General features: G+C 38.3%; 1 protein-coding gene across 1 annotated transcript in view; it reads right to left on the bottom strand.

Moving 5' to 3' along the window:
• The window catches only part of IFT88 (intraflagellar transport 88), a 168,644-nt gene that overhangs the window by 132,015 nt on the left and 21,443 nt on the right, over window positions 1–15,186 (bottom strand). Inside the window, 4 exon segments of the mRNA XM_028531560.2 lie at window positions 803–872; window positions 1,583–1,646; window positions 2,239–2,295; window positions 3,456–3,512. Of these exon segments, the coding sequence (XP_028387361.1) occupies window positions 803–872; window positions 1,583–1,646; window positions 2,239–2,295; window positions 3,456–3,512 (248 nt within the window).

The following is a 15,186-nucleotide window of genomic DNA, read 5'->3' as shown; positions in this document are numbered from 1 at the left end:
TTTTTAAGTATATTTTATCCATTATACTATTACAGTTGTCCCATTTTTCCTTGCCCTTTATACTCCTCCACCCTGCACCCACCAGCATTCCCATCCCCTTAGTTCAGGTCCATGGATCATACATACAAGTTCTTTGGCTTCTTCATTTCCTATACTATTCTTAAGCTATTCTACTATTCTGGGTTCAAATCTCAGTCCTACCATTTAATTAGTGCTACCAAATCAAGATTTTTGTGCTTTATATTTACATAGAGTACTGGCACAGTGCCTGGCACACAGTGTGTACTCAGCAAGTGTTTGCTTCTAAAACTATTTGTAAAATGTACACATCGATGGTACCTAGGTACCATTAAATACATACAGCTGAATTTATACCATAGCTTTTTGGCTACTTTCTAACCACTAACACAACACTAAGTTAATTCAATAAAAATTAAGTTTCTCAATATTGATATGACAAACTAACTTCTTATATGTTCTTGTAATTCTTTTCTTTGAAATATCCTTTTAAAATAAGCATATCTTATTACATTTACAACCTTATTTGGCCTTCAAGAACATTAATATTAGGCTTCATAAAAATTAGATATATCTTCAAGTTAAATAATATTATAATAAAACTACACAGGACACACATGGCTATTTTTCTTAGGCTTGTTTCTTTTGCTGATTCCAAGAACTAGGGATCTTGTTGTAATTACTATTCTGCTAACACAAACTTTTAAGATACTTATGAATTATGTATTTGGAAAATAAAAAAATATGTAACAACAATAAAACAACAGCATAAGGAATTACATACCTATCTTCATTTTTGGCTTCCAAAGGAGGAGCAGGGCCTCTTGACTGACCAAGGGGGTCAAATGCAGAGCCTGGGACATAATTCAAGAACTCATATTTAATTTGCAACTCAGCATAATTGAAGAAAATAAGAAACCTTGTACTAGCTACTTATTTATTAAGTGGCTCAGATTACCAATTTATTGAATATTCAGGACATTTATCACGACTATATAAACATTTTGAATATCAAGAAATTGGTGAGATTTTTAACATACAGAAAACTATGTAAACAAAACTTGTGTGTTAACATATAAAAACAAAAATGAGATGCTTTCAGTATTTACTCCTCCTCCACGGTAATCTATTCCTATTATGAACTCTAAATTATCAATCATGTGAGCAATAATCTGGCACTGGCTTTTTAATTGATCTTACTGGTAAATATACATTAATTTTTGTCATAATAATTTTATTTTTTAATTATTATTACATTTTATATTTAAATACTATTTTTACCTTTACTTTTCAAAAATCAAACTCTAACTTATGTAAAATAAAACACAATTTTTCATGTACAATTTGGTACAATTGGAGAAGTTATATGCCAGTGTGACCACCACCCCGATTGAGATGCAGAGTATTTTTATCAGCCCTTTTCTTTCTTACGGTAACTAAAATAATGGCACACCTCATAATCAATACCACGTTAGATTTTAAGTGGTAATAATACTTACACATACAAAAATAGTAAGAAATATGAAAAGATCTGAAAAAAATTAGTAGAGACATTATTACAAACCTCTCAGAGCTGCTTTGGTAAAACCTGCTGCTCTCACTGCTGTCATAGGTCTAGTAACTCCATCCTTAAAAGAATAAGAATCATTTAAAAGTATTTACAATTCTGCAAATGACACATACCTAAATATAACCCCAATTTTAATACTGATTTTAATCACTATCTGCTTATTCTGTGCATCTGCTTCTCTATGTCAATCCTGTCTCTTCGTTTCCCCCTACAAATGTATAATTTCTTGCTCTAACTGTGCTTACTGCATTTGAAAAAAACTCATGGATTTTTACATAGCACTTTATATAGCCAATTAGCTGCTTATTCCCCTACTTTTGATTGGTATCTTTTATGACCATGAAAAAAATCAGACATGGTTGTAAATGACAGCATAGGAAAAATGGGTCCCAGAGTGTACCACGCCAGCAAACCATCAGTCTACGTCCACTCTCCAGTGGGATCTCATCTGAAATCTCAGGACGTCCAGAGACTTGGCCTCTAAAGATTTCAAACAGTCCAACCTGCAGCCCACACTTTAAATAATCAGGGTCATTATATCAGTAACACCTTCTTTAGCATTTTAAAATAATATAATAAAAGAAAACTTTGCTAATAATATTTTAAATCACCAGAGAAGCCCCAAATGAACGACCACATGACAGAAATACCTGGATAACCCCTGTCACGGGTCTTCCTCCCATTGATGATGCCAGGGATGTTTTGGACTAGTAAACAGAAAAATAAGTTAAAATAATTTCAAAAAAATCTATACTTAATTTTACTTAAAAAGTTTTATTTTCTTCATTCTATTGGCAGATGAACCTAAACACATTTTTTTCCATGTATCACCTGAGGACACAGAATCAAACGGTAAAACTCTAAAGTAGGCATCAGCAAACTACAACCCTCAGCCTTGTAAATAGTTTCCCTGGAGCACAGACACACCCATCTGTGGCTGCTCTAGCACCACAAATGCCAAGTAGCAGCAGAGACTGTCTGGCCTGGAAAGCCTAAGCCCTTAACAGAAAATATTTGCTTTTCTATTCTAAAACAGCACCAAAAATCAAATTTGTAAGTAATACATATGTGGGCTGATTAATAAAGGCATGTTTCACATGACACATAGTCATACTATATTATGTATAAAGGCTACTTTATTCATATAAAGGGACAGCATGAAGGTAAGTGCCCTGGACCTCTAGATTCTGAAACCGTTTTTCTGACCTCTAAGAAGTGTTAACATAAAGACAATCCCACCTCATTCTCTCATGTTTCTCCAGTTCCTTTATTATTTCATATAAACGAAAATATCCAAATTTGGGCAACATTTAAAAGATTTTTCTTTATAGATTTTTATATAGCATCTTTCCTCCAAATATCGCAAATAAGAGTAACACTCAAATATATGCCTTTGAAATTTTTCTTAAATTTTACTTTTTATTTTAGTTTAATAATTTTATTTTTACTACCATTTAGCCCCCTTATACCCCCAAATTTTACTTTTTAATGATTTGATTGGTAAGTTTTAAAAAATTACCAACATATTTACATTTATATAACATGTAACTTCACATAAAATGTATGAATGGAATACACATGAGCCTTGGTTATACTATATAAAAAAATGAAAGGAAGTCAATAAACACACACAAGGTTTACAAATAGAAAAAGGTAATAAAATGTTTTCTGATATATTTATAATCAAAATGACTAGAATATTCAAAGCTATTAGTCAGATAAGACTTTTATAATGTTTGTAACTATTCAAAACAAAAAATATATCTGGGGCATGGACTGAAAGATAGCCAAAATTATTAAGAACTACCTAAAATGAACTTATGTATAAGAAAAAGCATCTTAATATTTTCAGCTTAGGAAAACCTACCCCATATCCAGTAGCTACAGGTCTAGTAACTGCTGTGCTTGGTATTTTAGCAGTTATCTTGGGGAGGAAAAAAAACATAGTTAATAGAATTCAGATTAGGCTATATAATAGAAAACTGGAAAAGAGATGGGAAGTATAAACTCATCAATAGAGAAGTGTTTATATAATACTTAGAATAATTTCCTTTTAAATTATCCTACCTATTAAGGAGTCCAGGAATTTTAGGTATTGGGAAGGCAACTTATTCTGGATTCATTTCACAGGAGAAAAGGGCTTTAGGATGACCAGAGGTGCCTATAGGACAGATCAGTTTTCGTGGTTGCTTCCATCATTTACCACACATACTTATTACTGCCAGCCACTAGGTCTAACAATAGACAGGATTTGGAGTCAGAGAATATGGGTTCAAATGTCAGCTCTCTCTCTATGAGCTGAGTTTATTTAATCTCTTTGAATCTAAAGTTTCGCACCTTTGAAATAAGGATACAAAGACATGCTGATCACAAAATTGTAGTTGGAATCAAACAGGACCATGTGGGTGAAACTGACTTAAAGATGTCAGCTGTTAGGCATATTTGTTTGAAACATCTGATGAAAACATCAATACAGAAGCTCTGCTTCTGGTTATGATGGACTACTGTTTTAAATAACATGTCCACTAAGAATTAATAACCTGGGGACAAAAACAATTTTGTAAAATACCAGTCTGAATACATTTAGAGAACCACTGAGGAAGTAAAGAATTGCAAGTTTTTCAGATAAGGAAAGGCGAAGGCTTGAGAGGTGAGCCTGTATTGCGGTCTGCTTTTCTCCTACAGGCATCTGCTTATTCCAAAGGCAAAGCTAAGAAGCTGTACATAGCTTTTTGTAGACTCACAGGCCTGAGGAGTGCTGGGGGCCTACCAAGGTGGCTGCCCTTGTAATAATCTGAGCTTTAGACTGTGATCTCAAAAGTCTAAGACTGAAAAGTTAAATTAGAAGTATATCATCCCTCATAAAGACTGATGTCCAATTTAGGATCATCTTAAACTCAGTTGGATTAAGGTGAACCAGGATCCCTAGTGCCACCGGGGAAATAAGTAAGAGTGCATTCTCTCTAGTGAAAGATGAGATCACCTAAGACTGTTATCCAGTAGAACTGTCCTGCACTGATGGGAAGTCTGTATCTGCCTTGTCTGATGAGTCAGCCACTAGCCACATGTGGCTGCTGAGCATTTGAAATGTGGCTGGTTGTAACAAGAATCTGAATTTTTAAATTTTACTAAATTTTAAATAATTTAAGTGTAAATAGTCACACGTCACTAGTGGTTACCATACTGGACAGCACAGACGTACTGAGATCTGTCCAGAAAGTATCCAGCCACATACTATTAAAAAATAGAGACATTTATTGAAGAAGATACAAGATACAAGAAAAATTGTATAAAGGACAATGATGTCTCCATTCCCTTCAAAGTAAGCACCTTGGGACCTCATACAGTTCTGTTGATCACCATCAGCTGCCCCACTATATCTTCCTGAATCTCATCGACAGTCTGAAATCTCTTCCCTTTCAAAGGTGATTTTAGTTTTGGGAAAAGCCAGAAGTCACAGGGTGCCAAATCTGGTCTACAGGAGGCTGAGTTATCTGGGTGATTTGATGTTTCACCAAAAAACTCTGCATGAGACGTGATACATGAGCGAACACATTGTCATGATGGAGCTGCCAATCACCAGTTGCCCATAGCTGTGGCCTTCTGAATCATTCGAATAGTTTCCACAGTGGAATATTCAAGCTTAATGCAAAATCTGATGCAGATCTATTGCTCTACCCACTCAGTCATTTTTAATGTGATGGCCACACAGTACACATGCTCACTCAATAGCATCTACCACCCCCACTGATGAGTACAGTGAAGTCGTCATTATTCACACATGTGCATTCCAGTCCATTTTTCTTGGCTGCCAGGTTACAGTGATGTCAAGCAACCCATTCTCCTTATATTAACAGTGGCCAGAGTTTTTCCAGACAGACCTCATATGTATCACTTACTGGATTTCTTTTCACTCTTTTGTTTTTCTTGGCTTTTGGTTAGGCAGTCTTGCCTCCTATATGTTTGGTTGCTTTTGATTGAATGCTAGACATGGTAAACACAAAATTTTAGAGATAATGTAAGGCTATACAATGTCTGTTTGCCCTGGTTTGATTCTCAGTCAGGGCTCATGCCCAGGTTGTGAGTTTGATCCCTGGTTGGGGTACATGCCCTTGTCAGGGAGCATAGGAGAATGCAGGCTCTTCTCTCTCTCTCTCTCTCTCTCTCTCTCTCTCTCTCTCTCTCTCTCTCTCTGCCGCTCATTCTCCCTCTCCCTCTCCATGCCCTTCCCCTCTCTCTAGAAACAACAACAAACATTAAAGCCCTGACCCGGTAGCTTAGTTGGTTAGAGCATCCTCCTCATATGCCAAGGTTGCCAGTTTGATCCCTTGTCAGGGCACATACAACAAGCGACCAATGAATGCATAAATAAGTAGAACAATGAATCAATGTCTCTCTCCCTCTCTCTCTCTCCCCTCCCACTTCTTCTCCCTCTCTCTCTCAAATAAATTTTAAAAGAACATTTAAAAACTTGACCTAATTGACAGATAACAGATCTTAGAAAAAGCTGGAAAGGATAGGGTCTTAATACTTTTTCTGAGAACAAATGGAAGGAAAAGCTTATATTCTTTATATATATTCTTTCTCTATATAAAGAATAATAGTATATACATAAACTATTATTCTTAACTAGTTACAAATAACTAAATCATGTTTTTAGCATTAGTCAGACCTCTTCAGACAGAGTAGATCCTATCCTGTCTCTTCCTTTATTCACCTCACACCCTTACCTGTCATACCTCTCCTCCCACATCTAAGGTCAGTCTTAACTGTACATACCCTTTAACATTGAAATGTAAATTTATCCTAAGCAGCCTATTCTGATTGTCCCAGTGTCAGATAATCTTTATTTATGGCCCCGTAACAATTTATACTCTTTCTCAAAGAACTTTCTACACTTCACTATTTCACTTAGTACCAACCTTGTTCATTTTGAACTACAAAAGAAGCTTGGAAGATTCCATGCATGTTACAAATCAGATGTCTATGCTTTGAATGACATATGCAAAAATTTTAGTAATACTGAAAAAAATCATACTATCAATTAATGTACTGGTGGAATATAAATTAATTAATCGAGTGCCATTAATCCTAGGGAGGAGTAGTAATTTATAAATTAAGCACCAATGTTTTGAAGAATCACTGTTTATGTAACCTTAAAAATTAGAAAGACAAATATCTTTTAAACAATGAGTGACTTAGGTAAACATATTACATAAATAATATTTATGTTCTCAAAAGTCTAAACAATTATTTGATATAAAATATAACTATAAAACATTGCTCAAAGAAATGAAAGAAAATTCAAATACATAAAAAGACATCCATATTCATGGATGGAAAAACTTAATAATATTGTTAAGATATCTACACCACCAAAAACAATCCACAGATTCAATCCAATACCTACCAAAATCCCAATGCTATCTTTAGAAGAAATAGAAAAATTCATTCTAAAATTCATTTGGAATCTGAAGGGACCCTGAATAGCCAAAATTATTTTTAAAAGGTGAACAAAGTTGGGGAACTCATATTTCCTCATTTCAAAACAGGTTATAAAGCTACAGTAATAAAAACAGTGTGGTACTGGCATAAGACAGAAGAATAGATCAATGAATCAGAGTAAAAAGCCCAGAAAAACCCCTCATATTTATGGTCAAATGATCTTCAACAAGAGTGCCAAGGCCACACAATGGGGTAAGTCAGTTTTTCAACAAATAATGGTAGTAAAACTGGATATCCACATGCAAAAGAAAGAAGTTAGACCTTTATCTTGCACCATACACAGAAGTTAATCAAAATGGATAAAAGAACTAAACATAAGACCTAAAACTATAAAACTCCTAGAAGAAAACAGGGGGAGAGTTTAATGATGTCAGACTTTCTTGGATATGACACCAAAAGTACAGGCAACAAAAGCAAAAATAGACAAATGGAACTACTTCAAACTTTTAAGTTTGTGCATCAAAGGACATAATCAACACACTGAAAAGGCAACCTTCAGAATGAAATAATGTATTTGCAAATCATACATCTGATAAAGGATTAATATCTAGAATATATAAAGAACTCCTAGAACACACACACACACACACACAATCAAATAACCTATAAAAAATGGGAAAGGAAATTAAATAGACATTTCTTCAAAGATAATATACAAATGGCCAAAAACCATATGAAAAGATACTGAACATCACTAATCATCAGAGAAATGCAAATCAAAACTACAATGAGAATTACCTCATACCTATTAAAATTGCTACTCTCAAAAAAAAAATAGAAAATAACATGTGTTGGCAAGGATGTGGAGAAAATGGAACATTTGTGCACTGTTACTAGGGTTGTAAAATGATGCATCCACTATGGAAAACAGTAAGGAGATTACTAAAAAATTTTAAAACAGAATTACCATATGACCCAGCAATTCTACTTCTGAGTATTTGTCCAAATGATTGAAAACAGGATCTAGAAATGATATGCACATAGCCATGTTCACAGCAGCATTATCGAAATATACAGACCATGGAGAGGATTCCAAGATGGCTGCAGAGTGCTACACTAACCCGCTCCTGCCCCTAGGCCAGATTTACAGCTAAACTCTGGAGCAATCAACCTGAATAATAAACTGAAAGCCAGCTGAACTGAAATAGTAAAACCAAAGATTTACAAAAGAAGCCCCATGGAGACTAGTAAGAAGGGCAGAAACGTGAAAAAGCTAGCCCCTGCACCAGGTTTAGCAGTTACCAGAGGGATACTGGGACTGCAAAACTCCCACTGCCTCTCCAGGAGGGTGAGGTCTCAAGCCCATGCAGGGATCCCCAACCCAGAGCAACAGAGACAGGAAGAGGAGTCCAGCATAGCATTCAGTCTGCCTGGGAGACCCAGATGCCACCTTTTCAGGGTCAAACACTCCTATTGTTACAGCACCAGCCTGGGGAGTGCATTTCCTGGTCTCCGACTGCTGGTGAGCCCACTCTGCCATACTCAGGTCCTGCAGACAGGTCTGCTAGCTGCACCAGCAGTGACTTTTGGGGCCCTCTTATTTTGGGGAGGCTCTTAGCAGAGACCCAGACAGTGACTAAACTGTTTGGCTTTGGAAAGAGGGATCATGTCGCCCACTTCAATTGCACAGATGGTGCCCCTCCCCCGACCTGATGAATCACTTGGTTGGCCCATCCTGCTGGGTTCCGCTGAATGGGGGACCAGAGTGCCATGTAAAGCTGGTACTTTGAGACCACGTCTTACAGAGATTTTGTCCAGGAACCAGATGGGCAGGGACTGCTGGCTACATTGCAATGAGGAGGGTCATTCATATCTCCTCAGTGAGCTGAAGCTTGCACTACTCTGGAAAAAGAAAGAAGTGCCTGCCCCTTTCCTATAGGGTTGTGCATACCACCCCCAAAGGGAGACTGGATCAACCCTCCCAAATTCTGAATACCCCACCCCGCTGGGCTCAGTTTTGTGGGGAGAAGGAAGAGCAGCTCAATGTGGAGGCATTAAAAAAGTGATTCCCTCCAAGGTTATTATCTGGGATTGGGACAAAGTGCTTAGCCCAGTCCTGCAGGCTGCCCCAGCATTACTCCAATGGCAGAGACTCTTTTGATCTGTTCCACTGAGCCCTGGGTGGCTGAGCTTGCTTCTGCAGAGGAGATGATTGGCTGCACCCATTCTGAACCTGCCACAAGCCCATCTGGGGGAACCAGAGTTGGAAACTCTGGCAGAGACTGAGTGCTTTGGCTCTGGAGTACTGGCCACTTCCTCTTCACTGAGTGCCTGACTGCATTATCCCCAGGCAGGGGACACACTAGCCCTACTCTCCCATCCCCTGTTGCCATGCCCTAACAAGCTCCCAACCTGTGAAAGGGACTGTGGTTCATACCCAGTCTGGGTCTACTTTAGTCTTCTTTGAAAGGCCCTAGAGGAAGACCAGCTAACCCCAAAAGGAGGCAGAGTAGCTGACAGGTGGAGACAGAAGTCAGGGAGCCTCAGTCTTTTTACAGATCTGCCCCCAGCTCTAAGCTGGAAGAAACTGACCCTTATATACAAGTTGGCCCCTCACATGCACACCCAGGTCCAACAGACACAGCCACAAGCAGTAAACAGTGTAGTAGCTCCAAAGCTGATTACACACATCTGACATTGACCTGTACTTAAACCATGCCCACATGGACCCAGAACCAACACAACCAGTGGTGGGCTTCAGACCACACTGGAGCTCAACCCGACTAGCCACACAAGCAGCATATCCAAAGGGGAATTCTGGCAGGAACCAGACCCTGCTGGGAACAACCCAACCTAGGGGGACAGCCCCTACATAGCATCTCATACATGGTGATCAAGGTTTACCTTTATGGTCAGCCAGCCTAAAGGGATAACTCCACCCACAAAAGGGCCAACAGCATTCAAGACTCATCTACAACATCAAGGTGCACATAACCCACAAGAAACATTCCTGGAGTGTGGAGCTCTAGGTGATCTAGAAGGCTGTGCCACTGACTCCAACAAGACACCTTTATCATAAAGTCATCATAACAAGTTTATGAGTCACAGCAGATCTACCTAATACATAGAGACAAAATGGGGAGACAAAGAAATACGCCCCAAATGAAAGAACAAGAAAACCCCGCTAGAGAGAAAATGAAATGATATGGAAGCAACAAAAATGCGAAATGCAGAGTTTAAAACAATGGTTATAAGGATACTCAAGGGCCACAGGGAAAGAATGGATGATCTCAGTGAGGACTTAAAGAGATAGTAAGCATTAAAAAGGATACATAAACTTAAAAAGAATGAGTCAGAAATGAAGAATACACTAGAGGGAATCAAAAGCATGTTAGATGAAGTAGAGGATCCAATCAGTGATTTAGAGGCCAACAGTAAGCACCAAGCAAAACATCAAAAAGAAAGATAATTTTTAAAAATGAGAAAAGTCTAAAGGACCTCTGGGACAACATCAAACATAACCACATCTGCATCATAGGGGTACCAGGAGTAGAGAGAGAGCAGGGGATTGAGAAACTGTTTAAAGAAACAATGGCTGAAAACTTCCCTAACCTGGTGAAGGAAAAAGTCACCCAAGTTCAAGAAGCACAGAGAGTCTAAATGAAGATAAAACTAATGAGACCCACACCAAGATACATCATAATTAAAACAGCAAAGGTTAAACACAATGAGAGAAATTTAAAGCAGCAAGAGAGAGACAATTAGCTACCTACAATGGAGCTGTCTCATAAGGCTGTCAGTAGATTTCTTAACAGAAACACTTCAGGCTTGGAGGGATTGGCATGAAATATTTGAAGCGATGAAAAGCAAGGACCTGCAACCATTACAACCAAACCAGTACTACAAAAAATGTTAAAGGGCCTGATTTAAGAAGAAAAAGAAATAGAGAGAGTGGAACGTAGATATAAAGAATAAAATGAAAATAAATAACTATTTATCAGTAATAACCATAAATGTAAATGGATTAAATACTCCACCAAAATACCTAGGGTAGCTGAGTGGATAAGAAAACATCACCCATACATAAGCTATCTATAATAAAGCCACCTCAGAAAAAAAGATGTACACTGAATTCAAGGGATGGAAAAATATTCCATGCAAATAGAAATGAACAAAAGACTGGGGTAGAAATACTTATATCTGACAAAATAGACTTCAAAACAAAGGCAAAGAAACAAAGAAGGTCACTACATAATATTTAGGGGGGGAAATCCAACAAGAGAATACAACCCCTATATGCATCTAACATAGAAGCATCTAAATATATAAAGAAAATTGGTGGACATTAAGGAATAGATTGACAACAATACAGTCATAGTAGGGGATTTTAACACCCCACTGTCACCAATGAATAGGTCTTCCAGGCAAAAGATCAACAAGGTAACAGCAACTTTAAATGACGCACTGGATCTGAAGGATTTTATTGATATTTACTGAACATTTTATCCAAAGCAGGATAATATACATTTTTCTTAAGTACACATGGAACATTCTCGAAGATGGACCACATGTTAGGGCACAAAATAAGACTTATCAAATTCAAGAAGACTGAAATCACATCAAGCATCTTCTCTGGCCACAAATAATCATATTAAACTAGAAATCAACAGCAACCAGAAAAAAAATTAGAAAACATTCAAACACATGGAAGCTAAATAGCATGTTATTAAATAATGAATGGATAATAATGAGATCAAGGAAGAAATAAAAAGTTACCTGGAAGCAAATGAAAGTGAACAAACGACAACCCCAAATCTATGACATATAGCAAAAGCAGTCCTGAGAGGGAAGTTCATAGTACTATTACAGGCCTACCTCGAAAAGCAAGAAAAATCTCACATAAACAATCTAACCAGACACCACAAAGAACTAGAAAATGAATCAAAAACAAACTCTGGAGTTAAGTAGAAGGAAGGAAATAGTAAAGATCAATGTGAAAATAAATGACATGGAGAATAAAACAACACAAAAGACCAATGAAACTAAAACTGATTCTTTGAAAAGATAAACAAGATTGATGAACCTTTAACAACGCTCATGAAGGAAAAAAAAGACACCTAAACGCATGGTGGCAAGGTAGGTGGGAGCAGAGCCCACTGCTGGAGCAGATTCTCCCTGCGCCCAGCTGGAACACCTAACCGATCTCCTGAGCAACAGAGAGAACAGCCAACAGAATCCCAGCTTATATGAAGTTTGGAGAGAAGAGCCAACAGAATTCCAGCTTATATGAAGTTTGGAGGCTAAAACTGTAGGGGACATTGAAAAACAGGTGGTAAGGAGAATGTGCCAGGACAGTAAGGTCCCTGGGACCTGAGTGGGAACCAAGGCTGCTGCGCCCTAGAACCGGCTCTTGCTGCCATGGACAGCTGGTGCAGGATCCTTAGAAGAGAACTGGATCAGCAGCTCCTCCTCTACCAAAGTAGGGAAGACAGAAGCAGGACCAGGAGAGACCTGGATGCTTGAAGTTGCTGGGGGGAATAAAGAGGAAGCAGGAGATGCAGGAGAGGAAGCAGGAAGTGTTCACCTGCTAGGACTGTGGATTCTGGCTAGATCATCACCAGAGAAACTAGGAAGCTGGGCGACACCTGGAGAAGGGAGAAGAGATGGGCCGTGTGGGACCCTGACCTGGATAGTCTTCGGTGAGACTGGTGAGAAAGTTGGGCTGTGTGAAAAGTCAGTTGCTTGTTAAGAATGGCAGGCTTAAACAAGAGGATATTACTCAAAAAAGGCTCTCAGCCACTGTTTAAGGAACTCTCACACAGTGGCTTGCTAGTGAAGAGGAAGAAGGAGGTGCGCTATACGGACTGTTCAGAAGAGGGCAGTCAGGCTCAGGAAATTAGCAGTGCCCACAGAGACTTAATTTAGTGTGGGAGCTGAACTGCCCTGAAGAGACTTTGAGAGTGCCCAGCACCCACATCAGCAAAGAGAGTGGTGTGTGAGTTGCCCCTAATTAGTGCACCTCACAAGAAGCACAACTGGTGGATTAAAGGTGTGAGCCTGGCCCAGATGGAGAGTGGGGGCCCAGCAGCATATGCAGGACCTGGGCTATAGGTTAGGCAACTGGAAGCCCAACTGAATATTGAAGCCCAGAACTGGCCCCCATCCTTGCAAAACCACAGGAAGGGAGAAAAGCAAAGTCCAGGAAGACCAGTAAAACTTGCTTGGCAGGTTTAAAGTCAGCAGGAGGGTTTTTTTTTTTTACTTTCCCCTCCTTTTTTATTCCCCAAGTGACAAAATAAGACCTGGAATTGCGAAAGGCCCAGAGAATGATCGAGAGAGGGAGCACAAGGATCACCCCAGCAACAGAGAAACTCAGACAAATTTCACATTGCTATACTATATAACTTGCATTTTACTGTTTATTTGTATTATTATTTTTTCATTATTTTTACTTCTTTTATTTCATTAGCATTTTTTATGCCTCTACTTTCTGTTTAGTTTTCTTCATTTTGTTTGTTTAACGGAATAGTTTGACTGGTTTTCCTTGTTCTCTCTTTCACATTGTATTTTAATTTTCCTTATTTCGCATCGCTCATGTTCTAATAACACACTACACTTGGTCATATACTTTCTATTCCTGTTATTCAGATCATATATTTCTTCTTCTATTATTGGTCTTCCAGTATTATTGTAAATAATTGTGTTCCATACAATTGTAAATAATATATACAGCACCCCTCCCTAGTCAGCCCATTTCACTGTCTTCCTGAGCTTTATTACTGTTGTGGTTAACTCTATTCTCTTGCACACTACGCCTACTTTCTATCCTTTACTCTCACTATATCTCACCATCTAATCATGCACAAGTGCTCGGTTTTCTGGATTCAGCTCACAGTCCTTCTCCCCTCTAACAAAAGCCTTATCTCTCTTTCACCTTTTGGTGGCTAGCTGGGTGAAATATCACAGTTAACGCTCTACTTATCCACAAAATCTCCTATCTCTTCTCTACTTGTTGGAACTTTAAATTCCATAGAATACTATCCCACTGTATTAATCCATTTGCCTTCCCCCTGCCACTGACCACATAAAAGAGTAGTTGGGAGCTGTGAACACCAATATACCTGCTGGAAAAGAGAACCCACCAACAAAGGAACCACAGACAAGGAAAAACCCAAGTACAACAACAGCGCCCATATAAACAGAAGAAAGGGCAACCCTAGAACATCAAGACAAAGAGAGCAAAGAGACCACACCACTGAATCCCACAGAACTCCTACCATAGAAGTTCACCCTACACAGACAGCTAGCAAAATCAAGAAGCTCAGAACAAACAAAAAGGGTCACCTAAAATGGAGAAACCAAAAAAGAACCTTCAAACAAAAGGAATGGAAGTTTCCCACCAAAAGAGCTAAATGAAATGGAGGTAAGGAAACTATCAGATATAGAATTCAAAATAATGGTTATAAAGATGCTCAAGGAACTCACAGACAATTACAAGGAACTGAGCGAGAACTACATCAGCATGAAAAAGAAAATACAAACTATAAACAAAAACCAGTAAGAAATGAAGAATACAATTTCTGAAATAGAAAACACACTAGAAGGAATTACAAGCAGGCTGGATGAAGCAGAGGACTGAATTAGTGAGCTGGAAGACAAGGTGGAAGGAAACACCAAGGTAGAGCAGCTGCATGAAAAAAGACTCAAAAACTATGAAAACAGCTTAAAGGAACTCCAAAATAACATGAAATGCAACAACATTTGAATCATAGGAATACAAAAAAGAGAAGAAAAGGAAAAAGGGCTAGAAACCCTGACTGAAAAAATAATGATAGAAAACTTTCCAAACTTGGAGAGGAAAAAAAACCACTCAAGCTCAAGAAGAACAGAGGGACCCAATCAAGATGAACCCAAAGAGGCCTATTCCAAGACACATCATAATTAAAATGCCAAGTTTTAAAGACAAAAAGAGAATCTTAAAAGCAGCAAGGGAGAAACAGGAAGTAAGGGGCTCTGATAAGGCTAGCAGCCGATTTCTCAACAGAAACACGAGAGCCAGAAAGGAATGGCAAAAAAAAATGTTCCAGGGAATGAAAAGCAAAGGGCTGCAACCAAGACTATTCTATCCAGCAAGGCTCTCAATTAAAATGGAG

This window comes from Phyllostomus discolor, chromosome 2 (assembly GCF_004126475.2).
Source record: "Phyllostomus discolor isolate MPI-MPIP mPhyDis1 chromosome 2, mPhyDis1.pri.v3, whole genome shotgun sequence".
In the NCBI taxonomy this organism is placed as follows: Eukaryota; Metazoa; Chordata; class Mammalia; order Chiroptera; family Phyllostomidae; genus Phyllostomus; species Phyllostomus discolor.
This window is presented reverse-complemented; position numbering and strand designations above follow the sequence as displayed.